This window comes from Salvelinus alpinus, chromosome 30, assembly GCF_045679555.1.
Source record: "Salvelinus alpinus chromosome 30, SLU_Salpinus.1, whole genome shotgun sequence".
NCBI classification, from domain to species: Eukaryota; Metazoa; Chordata; class Actinopteri; order Salmoniformes; family Salmonidae; genus Salvelinus; species Salvelinus alpinus.
Genome location: NC_092115.1, coordinates 19,461,795 through 19,483,809, shown reverse-complemented (window position 1 = coordinate 19,483,809; position 22,015 = coordinate 19,461,795). Strand labels below are relative to the sequence as shown.

General features: G+C 42.0%; 1 protein-coding gene across 1 annotated transcript; it reads right to left on the bottom strand.

Moving 5' to 3' along the window:
- Positions 1-8,423: 8,423 nt before the first annotated feature.
- LOC139560500 (integral membrane protein 2C-like) lies at positions 8,424-17,793 on the bottom strand. Its single transcript, XM_071377339.1, has 6 exons — positions 17,577-17,793; positions 12,659-12,796; positions 12,174-12,362; positions 11,669-11,779; positions 11,005-11,158; positions 8,424-10,095 (listed from the first exon to the last, which is right to left on the bottom strand). Exons 1-6 carry the CDS (start codon positions 17,667-17,669, stop codon positions 10,004-10,006), a joined length of 777 nt encoding a protein of 258 aa, XP_071233440.1. The 5' UTR covers positions 17,670-17,793; the 3' UTR covers positions 8,424-10,003.
- Positions 17,794-22,015: the final 4,222 nt, after the last annotated feature.

Sequence of the window (22,015 nt, the reverse complement as noted above, 5' to 3'; positions counted from 1 at the left end):
TTATCTGTCCACTGTTTTCGCATTGTGACCAGATATCCTTGTCACTCCCTGTATGGAAATTATTTGACAGATATTCTTTATTTATTTATTTGAAGACACATATTGATTCCATAAGTCAATGGTGTTACCTGTCAATGATTTAAAAGGGCGGGACAATTATTATTTAAATGGTTTCACTGTCCAGATCAGTCTACACAATGCTTGTCTGACTACCTTTGGAGGTGGTCAGGAAGATCTGATCACAATCAGATCACAATGAGCCTTTAAATCGTCTTCACCTGTGCAAAAATGTGGGGACAAGCAGAATGTGGACAAGATCAGGACAAAGGACGCATGTTAGAATCAGGTATGAACGGGGATTTTGTATTAGTCTCATGTAGAACATAAATAAGAGATTTCAAATCATGCCAAAGATCATATGACCAGGTGTGCTAAGCGTTAGCAGTTTGTACCAGGTGCAAAGTGTGCACCTGTTTTTTTGAGTACGAGATCTACCACCTTTCTAACTGCCTTATTCTTTCTCTTAAAGGCATATTTCACTTTTTTTAAGTGTAATTTTTTTTCGGCCTTAATGTTTATTTAATTATATTTTGTAAACACAGGTGCAATGCTTAGCTAGCCAATCTGGTCCAGAATCTTTAGGCATTCCCATCTCATCTAGCATTTGGGTTGGGTTGTTGTTTTTTAGCAAACGGTACCTGGATAATGATGAGCAATGTCTTTCAACTGATGGATGGTTGTTGTGAAAACCATTTCATAATTTAGATACTTTTTGCCCACTGCATTTGTCTGTTTACTCAATCTTGGTACAACAATGCAAACCTGTTGCAGGAGTTGCAATTGCAGCTGAATCCATCATTTCAGGGCATGAATGTCTACACCAAGTGTATTCAAATCTTACCCCTACAAGGTATGAAATATTGATGGTTTTCTGTTCTACCTGATAGTTAATTGCACCCACCTGGTGTCCCAGGTCTAAATCAATCCCTGCCCAGCTAGCAATGAGGAATCGGCCCAGAAGCGGCCCTCTTCCGGGGGGCCGGAACTGATTGAATTGCCTGGAATCAAAATGAATGACTGCCCAGAATCGGCCCATGTACATCGGGCTGTTTCATTCTACTGGAATTCAGCCGACTTTGTCGGCATCTTACCAGAATCCCCCCAGAAGCGGCCCGATGAAATTTTAAATAATTATATACAAAATTACCTGATTTAGTAATTTAAATATTACTATTATACATTTTATACATACAATTTATACCCCCCACATTTTTTTAAATATTTATTTATTTATTTTATACCCTCTTTATATCATATCCAATAGTCTTGTCATCGTTACAACTCCTTACGGCCTTGGGAGAGGCGAAGGTCGAGAGTCGTGCATCTTCCGAAACACAACCCCTCCAAGCCGCACTGCTTCTTGACACAATGCACACTTAACCCGGACGCCAGCCGCACAAAGGTGTCAGAGGAAACACCGTACACCTGGTGACCGTGTCAGCATGCATGCATGCACCTGGCCCGCCACAGGAGTCACTACAGCGTGATGGAACAAGGACATCCCAGCCAAACCCTCCATAACCCGGACTACGCTGGGCCAATTGTGCGTCGCCTCATGGGTCTCCCGGTCACGGCAGGGCTGGGAATCGAACCAGCATCTGTAGCAAGGCAGTTGCCACTGCAAAGCAGTCTTAGACCGCTGCTCCACTCGGACCATCCACAAAGGTTTTAACGCTTCTCAATTGCCTTGCACAAAGTATCAAAGTACTAAAATACTACTTAAACAGGACTCTTAAAGAATTTAATTAAAATGTTCATTTTATTATCACAGAAACAATGTGATGGAAAAATAAATAAATGTTGAAATGTTAATTATATAAAGCAGCCCATGTAATAATCTGCCAGAGAGTCCCAAGTAATACATTTGTGCCAGATAACACACACTGGAATCAGCCCGAGCTCAATCCCCACATCCTAGCCATAAGTGTGGTGAAGGAGGCTGAAGAAATTTGGCTTGTCACCTAAATCCCTCACAAACTTTTACAGATGCACAATTGAGAGCATCCTGTTTGGCTGTATCACCGCCTGGTACGGCAACTGCACCGCCCACAACCGCAAGGCTCTCCAGAGGGTGATGCGGTCTGCACAACTCATCACCGGGGGAAAACTACCTGACCTCCAGGACACCTATAGCACCCAATGTCACAGGAAGGCCAAAAAGATCATCAAGGACAACAACTACCCGAGCCACTGCCTGTTCACCCCGCTACCATCTAGAAGGCGAGGTCGCGGCCGGCTGCGACAGAGCCGGCCGCGACCTCGCCGGGAGGTCCGTGGAGGTCCGTGGGGCGATGCACAATTGGCCTAGCGTCGTCCGGGTTAGGGAGGGTTTGGCCGGTAGGGATATCCTTGTCTCATCGCGCTCCAGCGACTCCTGTGGCGGGCAGTGCGCGCTAGCCAAGGGGGCCAGGTGCACGGTGTTTCCTCCGACACATTGGTGCGACTGGCTTCCGGGTTGGAGGCGCGCTGTGTTAAGAAGCAGTGCGGCTTGGTTGGGTTGTGCTTCGGAGGACGCATGGCTTTCGACCTTCGTCTCTCCCGAGCCCGTACGGGAGTTGTAGCGATGAGACAAGATAGTAATTACTAGCGATTGGATACCACGAGAAAAGGGGGTAAAATGTATTTAAAAAAAAGAATAATAATTGTATTAGTCACATGCGCCGAATACAACAGATGTAGACCTTACAGTGAAATGCTTACTTACCTGTCCCTAACCAATAACGCAGTTTAAGAAAAATACAGAGAAGAATAATAAATAAAAGTAACAAGTAATTAAAGAGCAGCAGTAAAATAACAATAGCGAGACTATATACAGGGGGTACCGTTACAGAGTCAATGTAAGGGGGGGGGGGCGCTGGTTAGTTGAGGTAATATGTACATGTAGGTAGAGTTATTAAAGTGACGATGCATAGAGGATAACAACAGAGAGTAGCAGCGGTGTAAAAGGGGGGTGGGCATTGCAAATAGTCTGGGTAGCCATTTGATTAGATGCTCTGGAGTTTTATGGCTTGGGGGTAGAAGCTGTTAAGAAGCTTCTTGGACCTAGACTTGGCACTCCGGTACCGCTTGCCGTGCGGTAGCAGAGAGAACAGTCTATGACTAGGGTGGCTGGAGTCTTTGACAATTTTTAGGGCCTTCCTCTGACACCGCCTGGTATAGAGGTCCTGGATGCCAGAAAGCTTTGCCCCAGTGATGTACTGGGCCGTTCGCACTACCCTCTGTAGTGCCTTGCGGTCAGAGGCCGAAAAGTTGCCATACCAGGCAGGGATACAACCAGTCAGAATGCTCTCGATGGTGCAGCTGTTAAACTTTTGAGGATCTGAAGACCCATGCCAAATCTTTTCAGTCTCCTAAGGGGGAATAGGTTTAGTCGTGCCCTCTTCACGACTGTCTTGGTGTGCTTGGACCATGTTAGTTTGTTGGTGATGTGGACACCAAGGAACTTGAAGCTCTCAACCTGCTCCACAGTCTCCCCGTCAATGAGAATGGGGGCGTGCTCGGTCCTCTTTTTCCTGTAGTCCACAATCATCTACTTTGTCTTGATCACGTTGAGGGAGAGGTTGTTGTCCTGGCACCACACGGTCAGGTCTCTGACCTCCTCCCTATAGGCTGTCTCGTCGTTGTCGGTGGCCAGGCTTACCACTGTTGTGTCATCTGCAAACTTAATGATGGTGTTGGAGTCGTGCCTGGCCGTGCAGTCATAAGTGAACAGGGAGTACAGGAGGGGACTGAGCACACACCCCTGAGGGGCCCCTGTGTTGAGGATCAGCGTGGCAGATGTGCTGTTACCTACCCTTACCACCTGGGGGTGGCCCGTCAGGAAGTCCAGGATCCAGTTGCAGAGGGAGGTGTTTAGTCCCAGGGTTCTTAGCTTATTGATGAGCTTTGAGGGCACTATGGTGTTGAACGCTGAGCTGTAGTCAATGAATAGCATTCTCACATAGGTGTTCCTTTTGTGCAGGTGTGAAAGGGCAGTGTGGAGTGCAATAGAGATTGCATCATCTGTGGATCTGTTGGGACGGTTGCAAATTATAGTGGGTCTAGGGTTTCTGGGATAATGGTGTTGATGTGAGCCATGACCAGCCTTTCAAAGCACTTCATGGCTAAAGATGTGAGTGCTACGGGTCGGTAGTCATTTAGGCAAAATTCTACCCATACAAATGTTTTGGAACTAATCATTGATTTGGGTGTTTAACAGACTGTGAAAAACTTTGCTGAAGCATTGATTGAAATGAATGCACTTATATCTGTTCTTCTAAAGAGTCATGATATCCAAAAATGGATGGTGTTAAGCGATAGGTGGGTGGGGTTGAATGGAGCTGAAGGGTGGGACTAATAACAACAAGATAACCAATGTAAAACATACAGAGTCTGTAAAATGTATATAGGTTCAGAAATGTTGTGAAATAGCACAGTTACAAATATAAATCAAACTGGATGGACATCAGAAATAGAGGAAGGACTAAAAACAAACAAAATATAACTGTTGTAAAATATATTGTGTCTGTAAAATGTGTAAAGTATGTATAAACTGAAGGTAGAAACCTAAGTGTTATTGTTTATTAGTTTACTCCAATTGTTGGAGGGGTGGTAGGGTTTGCGGGGAATAGTAAAGGTATATTCCAAAAAAAAGTGTGTATATGTATTTATGTATATATGTACAGTGGGGCAAAAAAGTATTTAGTCAGCCACCAATTGTGCAAGTTCTCCCAATTAAAAAGATGAGAGAGGCCTGTAATTTTCATCATAGGTACACTTCAACTATGACAGACAAAATGAGAAAAAAAATCCAGAAAATCACATTGTAGGATTTTTAATGAATTTATTTGCAAATTATGGTGGAAAATAAGTATTTGGTCAATAACAAAAGTTTCTCAATACTTTGTTATATACCCTTTGTTGGCAATGACAGAGGTCAAACGTTTTCTGTAAGTCTTCACAAGGTTTTCACACACTGTTGCTGGTATTTTGGCCCATTCCTCCATGCAGATCTCCTCTAGAGCAGTGATGTTTTGGGGCTGTTGCTGGGCAACACGGACTTTCAACTCCCTCCAAAGATTTTCTATGGGGTTGAGATCTGGAGACTGGCTAGGCCACTCCAGGACCTTGAAATGCTTCTTACGAAGCCACTCCTTCGTTGCCCGGGCGGTGTGTTTGGGATCATTGTCATGCTGAAAGACCCAGCCACGTTTCATCTTCAATGCCCTTGCTGATGGAAGGAGGTTTTCACTCAAAATCTCACGATACATGGCCCCATTCATTCTTTCCTTTACACGGATCAGTCGTCCTGGTCCCTTTGCAGAAAAACAGCCCCAAAGCATGATGTTTCCACCCCCATGCTTCACAGTAGGTATGGTGTTCTTTGGATGCAACTCAGCATTCTTAGTCCTCCAAACACGACGAGTTGAGTTTTTACCAAAAAGTTATATTTTGGTTTCATCTGACCATATGACATTCTCCCAATCTTCTTCTGGATCATCCAAATGCTCTCTAGCAAACTTCAGATGGGCACTGCAGGATTTGAGTCTCTGGCGGCGTAGTGTGTTACTGATGGTGGGCTTTGTTACTTTGGTCCCAGCTCTCTGCAGGTCATTCACTAGGTCCCACCGTGTGGTTCTGGGATTTTTGCTCACCGTTCTTGTGATCATTTTGACCCCACGGGGTGAGATCTTGCGTGGAGCCCCAGATCGAGGGAGATTATCAGTGGTCTTGTATGTCTTCCATTTCCTAATAATTGCTCCCACAGTTGATTTCTTCAAACCAAGCTGCTTACCTATTGCAGATTCAGTCTTCCCAGCCTGGTGCAGATCTACAATTTTGTTTCTGGTGTCCTTTGACAGCTCTTTGGTCTGGCCATAGTGTAGTTTGGAGTGTGACTGTTTGAGGTTGTGGACAGGTGTCTTTTATACTGATAACAAGTTCAAACAGGTGCCATTAATACAGGTAACGAGTGGAGGACAGAGGAGCCTCTTAAAGAAGAAGCTACAGGTCTGTGAGAGCCAGAAATCTTGTTTGTAGGTGACCAAATACTTATTTTCCACCATAATTTGCAAATAAATTCATTAAAAATCCTACAATGTGATTTTCTGGATTTTCTTTTCTCATTTTGTCTGTCATAGTTGAAGTGTACCTATGATGAAAATTACAGGCCTCTCTCATCTTTTTAAGTGGGAGAACTTGCACAATTGGTGGCTGACTAAATACTTTTTTGCCCCACTGTATGTATATATATGTGTATATGTATGAATGTTTATATATATGTATATGGGTATCTGTATGTATGTATTTATATAGATATATATATTTACCCCAAAAATATATGGCGGATTAGAAATGATTCAGAAAACGACATTGATGGAAGCAACAATCTTTCCACAATATTAAAGCTGATCCCCCCCCCCCCCTTGAAAAGGATTTATGAGAAACTGAACATGACACTGGCTAATAGCTATGCCTCAGTTCTTGCACATTCTTCCACATTTACAGTCACTTCTGTCTCACAGTTGTCAACAATTTCACAGCTTGAGTACAACTTAGAAGCTGTCATAAACAAGAACTGCTAAAAGAGGAAATGCCTTTATCTTTCAACCTCCAGCTCTGACAGCTGCAGTAGTTCAGCGTCCGTCAGTCTTTTAATCAGTCAGTTAATCGGTCAGTCAGTCCATCCCAGCCCTCCAGAGATGTCCAAAATCACATGCAAAACCACCCACTACAGGTACCCTCTCTGCACTGCATATTTTTCTCTCTGGCCCATTGCAAAATGTGCAGAATAACATGAGGTTAGCTATAAAACTGCAAATGTTTATCTTTGCCCCATGGCAAAACATGTAGAATATTAGGAAGTCAGCTGTTCCCCCCCCCCAAAAAAAAAAAATCACGGAGAGCCTTGCTCAGACCTTGCGGGGGCCCAGAAACTGCGGTACGCCACTGACACTAGAGATGGTGCTAAAAGCATCTTTGTTATTATGAGGCATCATGTGTAGATGGGTGAGTACAAAAGTCAATTTAATCCATTTTTAATTCAAACTTCTCCAGAATCGGTGGGTCCCCCACAGGACGTTTGAGCTAACGTAGGCTAATGCGATTAGCATAAGGTTGTAAGTAACAAGAAAATTTCACAGGACATAGACATATCTGATATTGGCAGAAAAGCTTAAATTCTTGTTAATCTAACTGCACTGTCCAATTTACAGTAACTATTACAGTGAAATAATAACATGCTATTGTTTGAGGAGAGTGCACAGTTATGAACTTGAAAAGTTATTAATAAACCAATTAGGCACATTTGGGCAGACTTGATACAACATTTTTAACAGAAATACAATGGTTGGATCAGTCTAAAACTTTGCACACACACTGCTGCCATCTAGTGGCCAAAATCTAAATTGCATCTGGGCTGGAATAATACATTATGGCCTTTCTCTTGCATTTCAAAGATGATGGTACAAAAAAAATACAAAAAAACGGCTGGTTTTTCTTTTACCAAATCTAAAGTGTATTGTTCTCCTACGTTCATTTCACATTTCCACAAACTTCAAAGTGTTTCCTTTCAAATGCTATCAAGAATATGCATAGCCTTGCTTCAACGCCTGAGCTACAGGCAGTTGATTTGGGTCTGTCATTTTTGGCGAAAATTGTAAAAAAGGGTCCGATCTTTAAGAGGTTTTTAAGGCTGTAACACAACAAAATGGTAACTTTCTGAAGGCACTGTATTATTATATAATATACTGTAGATGGACATGAATGTGTTAACATGGCGCATGCTAAGTTGTTCTTACACATGCTGTATTTGTGTATGCGTGTGACACGTCAAACGACAAATGTCAGGAAATTACTTTGGTTAGGGCGTTGACATAAGAAGCACACTCGTTTGTACTGTATCGCTTAGTCTCGCTTCCCTTGTGAAATTGACTTTCTTCTGTCATGTTTGGATGTTGTGGGGAAAAAATGTAACTTGTGTTGAGAGTGTGTGCAGTTTGTGTGGCAGGAGAGAGAGATGTCACTAATATCCCTGAAGTGTCCTAGATACATAATTCATGCACCAAATGTTGTCTATTACAAGTTACATTGCAGCTTCGGTCTATATACATGTTTATGTTATAGAATGTTTTTTTTATAAAGCTCTTGAATGTCTTCCTCTGAAGGGAGATGTAGTTGAAATGTCGCAATGTAATTTTCGATGATTATTGGTCATTGGTTTGACTTCTGTGCTAGGGTTAATGGTGTTTTGCGGAAATTGTTATATTTTTATTTAAGAGAAATATGAAACATTGTAGATTTTGGTACCCATGATATCCTTTGTATTCTCCTGAGTTTATTTCTGTTTGTCTAAAACACACAATGAAAAAGCAAAGAAAGGAATATAGTTTTTACATGTTTATTTATTAGGTAGTAAGATAAGCTATTACAAGCTAAATGACTGTACAGCATGGCGAGTCAGAAGAGAAGGGGACAGATCATGAAAGCCTATATCATACAGTAGGTCCCCTTTAAAACAGCAACATAATTCCTCTATATCATACAGTAGATCAATTGTAAAAAAAGGTTAAGAGAGACAGGCATGCAATAGAGAGATAGTCTGGATAGTAGAGATGGAGACTGGCTACAAGGACTCAACTGCAGACAAGAGGCCAAGCCCATTACTAAGACATGAGGAAGAGGGCGGCTGCATCCAATTCTCCACCCTTCTCCTGAAGTGTGCACTTGCACACTCCCTCTCAGAATCAGGACGTAGCCAGAAAGACACACCGAAAGAAAGAGTTCAACTCTAAAACCTATCCAAATGTAGGATCTTAATTTGAGCCAGTTTGCTAGAAGGAAAATAATCCTGCAGCAACAGGAAATGTAAATTATGTAGATTAGATGTTTTTGTAGGTGTTGATACATTTTTTGTAAGGGAAAATCAAGTCTGACATTTCAAAATGGAAATTACAAACTTCAGAAGCCTTTTTTAAACCTCAAATACACTACAAGTTTTACATTTCAGGAATGTTCTTCTTGATCAAATTAAGAGGCTACATCTGTAGGTAATCTATATATGCCTAAACCCTCAGGACTCAACATAGCGTTAGTGACTATAAATTTGGTTCCGTTGGCCCGTCCAAAGCACTGCTACTTTATACAGTCTAAAGCCATGTGAGACCCAGAGTCAACCAGTGGAAGATACCACAAGAGGGACAAACCATAGAGAAATGATCATTCAATCACAAAACAAGCTCAGATAAAAATCAATGCACATTTGAATATGAAATCCAAGAAAAATCCATATACAGTAAATATTGCTTATAGGAACGATGCAGAATACATACACAAACATTTGATGATTTAAATTACAGGCGAAAAAACATCTAATATATATGAGGTATGTTTCGGTATTTCTGGACATCCAATACAAGACATCATCATGGGATCATTTTGGTTGAACCAAGAGACAAATAGAAACATGTGTGTGTGCACAACGCACGCAGCATCGTAACGCCCAATTCTCCTCACTGTCACACACACACTGCACAGGGTTAGAAGTACTATACAGAAAGGACTAACTCAATCTGAATCGATTGAAGTAAAAACCTAAGATAACTCATCTGATTATGCTGGCGTCGACTTCAAATTGATACAAATAAAAAACATCAGTGCAACAACATGACATGAAATCCCAAACAACAAAAAAGCTACAGATTCATCGCATTACCGACATTATCGAAATATACAGACCATTGGAATACAAAAAACAAACAAATAATAAAAACAACACCAGAGCAGTAAACAACAATTCAACTTGGGACAAAAAAGGAATAAAAAACAACAACATTCAAATAAAAAACTATTGGACAAACACATGCTTTTTAAAGTGCAATATAAAGCCTAAGGGATGCGCGAGGTATGGTTTCAGAGTGGGCTTGGTGGTGTAGGGCGGCCATCTTGCCATCTTCTTTCTCAGTATTTAGACCCTGTCGCAGATCACTGTCTCAACGACAAAGGTGTTCTCAAAGTGACGGATGCTGTGGCAGTTCCTCGCCTCACGCTTGTCGATGCCTGGAGGGAGAGAAGAATGGAAGAGAAGAGAGGTAAGCTTACACCCAGTTTGATGTTTCATGTTCAATGATGTTATACTTAAGATATATGATGTGACATGATCCATAGGGTTCGGGATATCTATGGTGCTATTGCTTTGCTGGGTTACAGAGGTAACTCCCCATATGTCAACATACTAGGTGCCTAATAACCATTATGGTATCATCCTCTGAAGACTAGATATTGAGCAATATAAACAGTTGAGGGGGCTCCCACTGCCTACCTCACTGTTACCATGACTACCAGTACCAGCCTCCTCTTGGATCAATGGAGTTGCTCGTCAGCCCATATATGTGCTCAGAGGGAAGCATGTTACATCAATGCTCTGGTTTTACAACTAGCCAATCACAGAGGCTCACGGAGCACATCACTACTACGCATCACTTCCTCCCCCACGCACGCTGTCTGATCATTGGACCTGCGTGGTGTGTTGGAAAAATGACTCACATGCACACACACGATGGCTCTGACATGGTAATCAAGAAGGATCTGTGTGTGGAGGTCACTTAGAACTCATACTGTGGGAGGCTAGCGCCTGGCAGAGCCCACACACTCTCTCTCTCTCTGAGCCAGCACAGGAAGCGCCAATACGGACCTGGCCATCTCCGTTTCCTCTGTGATGAGGGGTGTCACCAGACAGTCAGCCAGCCCATGGATTCAGACTGACTCAGTGACTACTGTGAAACACACGACCCTTCGTTCTCCTCTCCTCTGTACAGGACAGGAAGAGCCTAACTGATGACCTAGTACTTACATGCATCTCATGTTGACAAGGACATCTGTGTGTGAAATGTGTGTGTGTGAAAGTGTATGTGGATGTGTGAGACAGAAGGAGAAATGATGTGTTGTTGGTGTGTGTGTTGTACGTACGTCGACGTGCGTCGCGTCGGCGTCTGAGGCGGTAGGTGTCTTTGCCGTAGCAGAGCCGGTGAATGAAGGGCCCCAGCGGTCTCATGTTCCTCACCCTCCCCGTCACCACCATCTCCTCCTGGATAATGTAGGTCTGGGGCAGATACGTCCCCTTCTGTTGGAGAGGGAGAGAGACACAAACACAAACGTCAGTACAGGGATCATCAACTAGATTCAGCCACGGACCCATTTTAATGGAGTGGATGGTCGGGGGCCCTGAACATAATTACAAATAATATGTAGACTGTAAATTGACCACAAGACTCCCAAACAGATTTAATGTTTGACTAAAACAATAATTTCAAACCTTGCTTACATTTGTATACGATCACATCATATCTCTCTATTATGCATGGGACCACTTAGGAACAGACTTCTTAAATTAAAATCACTTGGAGCTGATTTCGTTGTTTTTTTTTACACTGTATACCAAGTTCTGACTGTGGGCCGCCAGTTGGAAACCCTCCGTTAGTACAATGCCCTTCACAGTACAGACGGTACACATGACCGCAATGTCCTTTTGTATAATAAATATGCATGGGCAGACTGTCCCTCTGATGGACAGCCACACACACAAACAGTTTTCCTCTGACAGACCTAACCCAGATATAACACAATAGCGTACCTTGACGTTGACCAGCAGCTCCCAGAGGTTCCTTGGTGGCATGACCAGGGTGGTGTTGAGCTCAATCACGTAACACTTGTCCAGGGCAATGTCATGGTACACAGTCAGACCCTGGAATTAGAAATGACAACAAAACATGATTCATATTTTTATTTTTATTTTTTTAACTTTTGTTCATTTAGTAAATATTTTCTTAACTCTATTTTCTTAAAACTGCATTGTTGGTTAAGGGCTTGTAAGTAAGCATTTCACGGTAAGGTCTACACTTGTTGTATTCAGCGCATGTAACAAATACAATTACATTTTTATTTTCACTCCAGTATGCTAACTAACAGAAAAGATCACATAAAACATTCATTGCCTTATAGACCACTGACCCTAATAGACATGTCCTCCAGAATCCTATTCTCATATGTATACCAATGGGCGAGCATTTGGACACAAAATGGCAACCTTGTATCACACTACACAATGAGTGTGTGGGACAGGCATAGGGATGACTTACCCTCTGGAAGTCATGGATGATGTCTGCGGGGTCGCTCCCTCCAAAGTGGGGCACGGGCACGCTGATCTGCTCATAGTTGTCATCCAGGTAGATGCCCACGTTCTCCTCCAGCTCCTGTCTGCCGTGCAGGGGGGCGTACACAGAGTCCTCGTACAGAACCCTGCAGTGGAACAGGCTGTCCTCAGGAATCTAGAACACACAGAGGGAGAACAGAGCAGAACAGGGTTAGTATAGTCATGGGGATATCTATCTGTGCTATATCTATCAGAACCAATCTGTCTGTATGATTGAACATGTGAAGTATGATGTAATAGTAGCTACTACTGGCAGTTGTACAGTAGTATAGTGTAGTATAAAGTAGTATAGTTGTAAGGTGTGTGAGGAGGTATGCAAAAGTAGTATAATATCTGACCTGTGGTATAAAATAGGAGGTACTAGTGGTAGTTGTATAGTGGAGTGTAGAGTGGTGCAGTATAGTAGTATACCTGTTGTATGAAGTAGTACCGGTAGACGTATATGGAGGCCAGCACCAGTCCTGACATGAAGACCACCAGGCCAAAGGTGAGACAACACAGCCCGTTCAGATGAGACTGCTTGGGCCTCAGAGGAAGAACTAGCTCCTCCTGGGGAAAGAAACAATACACAGGTCAGACCTACAGGCCAATGTCAGATACAATTATTAAACTTAAGAGTTAATTAATCAAATGGCCAACCAGACTATTTACATTGACCCCCCCTTTGTTTTTACACTGCTGCTACTTGCTGTTTATTATCTATGCATAGTCACTTTACCCCTACCTACATGTACAAATTACCTCGACTAACCTGTACCCCCGCACATTTACTCGGTACTGGTACCTCCTGTATATTACCTCTTTTTTGTTATGCAATTTTATTGTGTTACCTTTATTTTTTTTTAGTTTATTTAGTAAATATTTTCTTAACTCTATTTCTTGAACTGCATTGTTGGTTAAGGGCTTGTAAGTAAGCATTTCACAATAAGGTTATAGTCTGTTATAGCCTGTTATAGTCAGCGCCTGTGACAAATAAAATTTGATTTGATTCATCAGCAAGATGCTCCCACTATGAAAGAGCAGTTTCTGTTTTACTCAATGTTGGTGGTAACAGCTAAGCAGATAGTCACATTGATCAGAGGAGAAATAAATCTGTTTTATAATATAGGCTGAAGGCTAGAGATGCTGAAGATGCCTTGTCATCCCAACAGCCCACCCCCAGTCTCTCAGCCCTACCGTCACTCGGTTTGCTATTAGCGACACACTACTCGCCACCTAGAAACTGTACCCACACAGTTGCTAGGGACTATGGAGTAGAGGTCGACCGATTAATCGGAATGGCCGATTAATTAGGTCCGATTTCAAGTTTTCATAACAGTCGGAAATCGGTATTTTTGGACACCGATTTGACCTCTTTTTTTTTTGTTGACACCTTTATTTAATCTTTATTTAACTAGGCAAGTCAGTTTAGAACACATTCTTATTTTCAATGACAGTCTAGGAACGGTGGGTTAACTGCCTCGTTCAGGGGCAGAATGACAGATTTTTACCTTGTCAGCTCGGGGGATTCAAACTTGCAACCTTACAGTTAACTAGTCCAACGCTCTAACCACCTGATTACATTGCACTCCACGAGGAGCCTGCCTGTTACACAAATGCAGTAGAAGCCAAGGTAAGTTGCTAGCTAGCATTAAACTTATCTTATAAAAACCATCAATCAATCATAATCACTAGTTAACTACACATGGTTGATGATATTACTAGTTTATCTAGCGTGTCCTGCGTTGCATATAATCGATGCTGTGCGTATCGTTGCTCCAATGTCTACCTAACCATAAACATCAATGCCTTTCTTAAAATCAATACACAGAAGTATATATTTTTAAACCTGCATATTTAGCTAAAAGAAATCCAGGTTAGCAGGCAATATTAACCAGGTGAAATTGTGTCACGTCTCTTGCTTTCATTGCACACAGTGTATATGCAACAGTTTGGGCCACCTAATTTGCTAGAATTTTACGTAATTGTGACATAACATTGAAGGTTGTGCAATGTAACAGGAATATTTAGACTTATGGATGCCATCCGTTAGATAAAATACGGAACTGTTCTGTATTTCACTGAAAGAATAAACGTCTTGTTTTCGAGATTATAGTTTCCGGATTCGACCATATTAATGACCTAAGGCTCGTATTTCTGTGTGTTATTATGTTATAACTAAGTCTATTATTTGATAGAGCAGTCTGACTGAGCGGTGGTAGACAGCAGCGGGCTCGTAAGCATTCATTCAAACAGCACTTTCCTGCGTTTTGCCAGCAGCTCTTCGCTGTGCTTCAAGCCTATCAACTCCCGAGATTAGGCTGGTGTAACCGATGTGAAATGTCTAGGTAGTTAGCGGAGTGCGCGCTAATAGCGTTTCAAACGTCACTCGCTCTGAGACTTGGAGTAGTTATTCCCCTTGCTCTGCATGGGTAACGCTGCTTCGAAGGTGGCTGTTGTCGTTGTGTTCCTGGTTCGAGCCCAGGTAGGAGCGAGGAGAGGGATGGAAGCTATACTGTTACACTGGCAATACTAAAGTGCCTATAAGAACATCCAATAGTCAAAGGTTAATGAAATACAAATGGTATAGAGAGAAATAGTCCTATAATTCCTACAACCTAAAACTTCTTACCTGGGAATATTGAAGACTCATGTTAAAAGGAACCACCAGCTTTCATATGTTCTCATGTTCTGAGCAAGGAACTTAAACGTTAGCTTTCTTACATGTCACATATTGCACTTTGTTTTTGCATTATTTAAACCAAATTGAACATGTTTCATTATTTATTTGAGGCTAAATTGATTTTATTGATGTATTATATTAAGTTAAAATAAGTGTGTTCATTCAGTATTGTTGTAATTGTCATTATTACAAATACATTTTTTTATTATTATTATTATTATTATTATATACGTTTTTTTTCTTTTTCTGTTTTTTTTAAATAAATCGGCATCGGCTTTTTTTTGGTCCTCCAATAAATCGGTATCGGTATTGGCGTTGAAAAATCATAATGGGTCGACCTCTACTATGGAGGATCAAAAGGGATGAGGCAGATTGCGTTGTGTTTGCCGAGTGATGGCGAGGGAGGCTGTCACGGTTGTCTGGGAGTTCTATTCTTAGGACTCGACTTCCACATGCCCTACTTGTAGCTGTGACAGCGTTACATCACACACACCTCCAGTGGGAGGGAGATCACAGTGATTGCGTGGAAGTGGAATCTCAAGCCAGATTTGATATTAATAATCCTTATACACACACATACAGATTTGGTATCCACACGTCTCCTTTGACGCCTTTGCGAGCATCCCCTGTCTCCCACCTCCCTACATGACGTCAAAACCATAACCATGTCATTACTAGTTATAGTTGCTCAATAATTTGAGGTACACGATCTCACACCTTCAGATTGGGACTTTCCAAACATAGATATATACTGAACAAAAATATAAATGCAACAATTTCAAAGATTTTACTGAGTTACAGTTCATATAAATATATCAGTCAATTGAAATAAATGCATTAAGCCCTAATCTATGGATTTCCCATGGCTGGGCAGGGGTGCAGCCATGGGTGGGCCTGGGAGGGAACTTGGGATGGGGAGCCAGGGCCAGCCAATCAGAATGAGTTTCACATACAGAAATATTAGCCTTCCCCCCCTGTTGTGTGACAGAACTGCACATTTTAAAGTGGCCTTTTATTGTCCGCAGTACAAAGTGCACCTGTGTAATGATCATGATGTTTAATCAGCTTCTTGATATGCCACACCTGTCAGGTGGATGGATTGTCTTGGCAAAGCAGAAATGCTCACTAACATGGATATAAAAAAACCTTGTGCACAAGATTTTAGAGAAATAAACTTGTTGTGCATATGGAAACTAAAAGGGATTTTATTTTATTTCAGCTCATGAAACATGGGACCAACACTTTACACATTGCGTTTATATTTTTGTTCAGTGTAGTTCTACGTCAGATCTAGATTCGATCTTACTTGAGCTAACTAATTTGACGAGCAAAATACAGCCTAATTTCTAGAGCCTAGAAACTCACATTCATTGGGGGGGTCATAATCAAGTCAATGTAGACTATTTCTGAATCTGATGGAGGAGGGTGGAGTTATCTATCTCATACAGTTGCTCAGATTGACAGTTTAACTGCAAAGCTGTAAATGCATGTATTCTGTCACTTGCAGAAATACAATTCAATGTTCAGCATAAGTTTCAGATTTGCTATGAATTGTATTAGCCTGCCTGACAATATACCATCTAGGTGCACTCTAATGACAGACAGACCTATAACTGTGATGTCAGTGCTAACATATTGAGCATCTTCATATAGACAACAGTGTGTGAGGCTTTCTATGCAAATGCAAATGCAGTACAGCCACCATTTTAGCAGCTCCCTGACAGCTGTAACCAAATGCATATTTCTTATGACTCTTTCAACCAGTGTCACTTCCTTTCCTCATCTCCTTTATCCGATTTAAAAGAAGAGAACAGATGAAAGCCAACCAAAGTATGACTTTCTTCTAGCATATTGCACCTGGGAAGTATTTTTAGATCAGTGCAGACTGCATAGATTAGGGTAATGACACAAGGATAGGAAATCCCATTACACTATTGAAATGCATGCACACATATTTCTAAAAACAGCCCAACTGCGCAGGTGCCCCTTACGCGCTATCTGCTGGATTTGCTGGGGAAAAACCCCGCGGTGACGTAACCATAACGCAGCGATAACGTCCCCATTTGTTTGCACAATTTACAGACTGTCGAGAAGAGTCAACTTCCCAATATCAACCTATAAACGTGTTGTCTTGGAAGTTGTAGATAAACATAGTAATTGCTCGAGTAGCATGGACTAGGATAGCCAGCCTACGATTCGTGGTTACGTCTGCTGCACACTGAGGTATCTGCAGTGTCCCCAGCTAGCCTCACAAGGTGACGTAATGTCAACATCCTCGGGCTTTGCTGGCTAGCTTGTATCGATTTTAAAAAGGTTAGGCTACTTTGTATGCGTGTTTCCAGCGCTTTCACAGCAGCAGTGTATCATTTCTAGTAACAATAGTAGTAACACATGATACTGTAACAGTAGCCTAAATTATATCGTGGTAGCCTACAAATTAGTCTACAACTGATGTTATGGGCTCTTTTGGACTTTAATATATTTTGAAATCTACATCAACACAATCATTAGGCTACATGAACAAATAGAGAACGATTGAACTATAAAGCAATTAAGAAACCATTGCCCTGATATAATCTAATTATTGCATTGGTCAACAAAACATCCCTATTTTACCCCAACGCTGTCAATACATCATGGAACAAAGAAAAGAGACGCTGAACTCACGTGTTCATAGGGCATGAGAATCTCGGCTTTGTCTCCATCGAGCTCCTTCTCTGGTTTCTGCGCCGAGATCGGCTGGAAAGTTATCTTCACCATCTTTGTATGTTTTATCTTTTTCACTACACTGACTTCCTCATTCGACACTGGTGGATTATATAGTTGCACTGTTCTCTCGCCCCCGTCGTATCAGGCTCCTCTCTGACCTCAGATGAGCGTAGCTGTGACGAACAATCCTGTGTAGGACTCGGAAAAAAATCAGACCCCAATCGCTTTTCAAAGTAAGAGTCGACATCCATATGGCTTGATCAACATGTTGCTTTTATTAACCTGTTGTCGATGTTATTATGTTTTATAATAATTTGATTAATGTTTGTATCGATATTTCTGGACTAAAATGTTTTTGCACCTGAATACACTGCATGAATTTGATTCAGAATACGGGGTTTATTTGCGAGATTCGTTCAGGGACTTTTATTTTGAAGTTTTGCACCAGATATGGGTATAACTTCCTTATCTTATTTTTATCGTTTTTTCTCTGCTGATTTGCCTCAATAGGCTCTGATAATCCGGAAGTCTATAATGATACACATATACAGGAGTGATACTCAAATTATCTCTTTAATGACGTGGAATTGGATATGTGAGAGTATGTGAATGTTAACCACACATTTATAATCAGGGGTACCCAACCAGGGGTGCCCAACCAGGGGTGCTAGGACCCTTGGGGGTACTCTGCCCATCCACAGGGGTACTTGAGAAGACTCATGAGACCACAGGCTTACTGGTAAAATGCACATGAGGGGGTACTTTAGGGGAACTCCGGGCAGAGCAAAATTCAGTTGGTATAGTAACTGATAAAGGTTGGGAACCACTGACCTAAACTATATACAGTGTGAAGTCACACTGTGGAAAAAGTCATGGTAACACTTTATTTTGTTTAAGGGCTGTTTTATTCCTATAAAGGCCATACCGTATGTGCATCTTCCTACTGAGCAGTAATCAACTATTCATATGAGATAATAACAACCTCTCTAGCAGTGTATGAGATGTCTGTATGTCTGTCTGTCAGATCTGTAGAGAGGAATAGAGCACAAATGGAGAGAAAACAATATTATCTAAAATGAATTGTACACCTCTCAATAAACAGAAGTATGGATGGAGCCCATGAGCCTGTAGATAAGACAATCCTTTAGCCTATTCAAGACTGAAATAGGACTGGAATGAAATGTGGCACATTTTCCAATTCAAACTTGGCCTAAATGACTACAGACCTGTAGCACTCACATCCATAGCCTTGAAGTGCTTTGAAAGGTTGGTAATGGCTCACATCAACACCATTATCCCAGAAATCCTCGACCCACTCCAATTTGTATACCGCCCAAACAGATCCACAGATGATGCAATCTCTATTGCACTCCACACTGCCCTTTTCCACCTGGACAAAAGGAACACTTATGTGAGAATGCTATTCATTGACTTACAGCTCAGCATTCAACACCATAGTACCCTCAAAGCTCATCACTTTTTATTTTTTTTATTTTTTTTATTTCACCTTTATTTAACCAGGTAGGCTAGTTGAGAACAAGTTCTCATTTGCAACTGCGACCTGGCCAAGATAAAGCATAGCAGTGTGAACAGACAACACAGTTACACATGGAGTAAACAATAAACAAGTCAATAACATGGTAGAAAAAAAGAGAATCTATATACAATGTGTGCAAAAGGCATGAGGTAGGCAATAAATCGAATAATTACAATTTAGCAGATTAACACTGGAGTGATAAATCATCAGATGATCATGTGCAAGAAGAGATACTGGTGTGCAAAAGAGCAGAAAAGTAAATAAATAAAAGCAGTATGGGGGGTGAGGTAGGTAAATTGGGTGGGTAGTTTACAGATGGACTATGTACAGCTGCAGCGATCGGTTAGCTGCTCGGATAGCAGATTTTTAAAGTTGTTGAGGAAGATAAAAGTCTCCAACTTCAGAGATTTTTGCAATTCGTTCCAGTCGCAGGCAGCAGAGAACTGGAAGGAAAGGCGTCCAAATGAGGTTTTAGCTTTAGGGATGATCAGTGAGATACACCTGCTGGAGCGCGTGCTGCGGGTGGGTGTAGCCATCGTGACCAGTGAACTGAGATAAGGCAAGAAGAGATACTGGTGTGCAAAAGAGCAGAAAAGTAAATAAATAAAAGCAGTATGGGGGGTGAGGTAGATAAATTGGGTGGGTAGTTTACAGATGGACTATGTACAGCTGCAGCGATCGGTTAGCTGCTCGGATAGCAGATTTTTAAAGTTGTTGAGGGAGATAAAAGTCTCCAACTTCAGAGATTTTTGCAATTCGTTCCAGTCGCAGGCAGCAGAGAACTGGAAGGAAAGGCGTCCAAATGAGATTTTAGCTTTAGGGATGATCAGTGAGATACACCTGCTGGAGCGCGTGCTGCGGGTGGGTGTAGCCATCGTGACCAGTGAACTGAGATAAGGCGGCACTAAGCTAAGGATCCTGGGACTAAACACCTCCCTCTGCAACTGGATCCTGGACTTCCTGACGGGCCGCCCCCAGGTGGTGAGGGTAGGTAACAACACATCTGCCACGCTGATCCTCAACACTGGAGCTCCCCAGGGGTGCGTGCTCAGTCCCCTCCTGTACTCCCTGTTCACCCACGACTGCATGGCCAGGCACGACTCCAACACCATCAATCATTAAGTTTGCAGACAACATAACAGTGGTAGGCCTGATCACCGACAACGACGAGACAGCCTATAGGGAGGAGGTCAGAGACCTGGCCGGGTGGTGCCAGAATAACAACCTATCCCTCAACGTAACCAAGACTACGGAGATGATTGTGGACTACGGGAAAAGGAGGACCGAGCACGCCCCCATTCTCATCGACGGGGCTGTAGTGGAGCAGGTTGAGAGCTTCAAGTTCCTTGGTGTCCACATCAACAACAAACTAAAATGGTTCAAACAAACCAAGACAGTCGTGAAGAGGTCACGACAAAGCCTATTCCCCCAAAGCCTATAAAAATATTTGGCATGGGTCCTGAGATCCTCAAAGTTTCTACAGCTGCAACTTGGAGAGCATCCTGACTGGTTGCATCACTGCCTGGTACGGCAATTGCTCGGCCTCTGACCGCAAGGCACTACAGAGGGTAGTGCGTACGGCCCAGTACATCACTGGGCGGTGTCAGAGGAAGGCCCTAAAAATTGTCAAAGACCCCAGACACCCCAGTCATAGACTGTTCTCTCTACTACCGCATGGCAAGCGGTACCGGAGTGCCAAGTCTAGCACAAAAAGGCTTCTCAACAGTTTTTACCCCCAAGCCATAAGACTCCTGAACAGGTAATCATATGGCTATCTGGACTATTTGCATTGTGTGTGTCCCCCCAACCCCTCTTTATACGCTGCTGCTACTCTCTGTTTATCATATATGCATAGTCACTTTAACTATACCTTCATGTACATACTTCCTCAATTGGGCCGACCAACCAGTGCTCCTGCACATTGGCTAACCGGGCTATCTGCCTTGTGTCCCATCACCCATCACCCGCCAACCCCTCTTTTACGCTACTGCTACTCTCTGTTCATCATATATGCATAGTCACTTTAACCATATCTACATGTACATACTACCTCAATCAGCGTGACTAACCGGTGTCTGTATATAGCCTCGCTACTTTTATAGCCTCACTACTGTATATAGCCTGTCTTTTTACTGTTGTTTAATTTCTTTGCTTACCTATTGTTCACCTAATACCTTTTTGCATTATTGGTTAGAGCCTGTAAGTAAGCATTTCACTGTAAGGTCTACACCTGTTGTATTCGGCGCACTTGACAAATAAACTTTGATTTGATTTAATGTCCTATTCTGTTAATTGTGTTGGATTGGGTTAGAATTGGCCTCAACTTTGGACAGCATATGCAATGGCCCACAATTAAACTTGAAATACACACAAAGGTGACTAATGACTTACGATGAGAATTGTCTGTGAATGTTGCAAGAGGCTAATGGCTTTTGTCAATTGGTTGTGACTAGGCTAAGTGTTTGTTTGAGTTGTAAGGTATGGTGAGTAGGCCTACAATATAAAACATTTATAGGGCACATTCAAAATGATCCTTTAGGCATTTTTTTACCTAGCGTTTTATATTTGCTAATTTAATAAATATTGTTTTTATGTGTTAAGTATAATGCTGCTTTTAAAGTTGACGATAAAATACTGTCTCTTTGCTATTTATTATCATCATTACATTCCATCTCTTTCAAAACATATTGGTCTCAGGAGCACTACTAGAATGGTGGGTTATGAAAGAATAAACTATTTCGGGCCGGGACACAAACCAAAGAATAGCTCTCATACGGTCTAGCCAAGTCCTCTCTCTCTCTCTGCGGACAACTGCCATAGCGCTCAGAGGACAAAATGCTAGACCAGCGATTGGCTGATT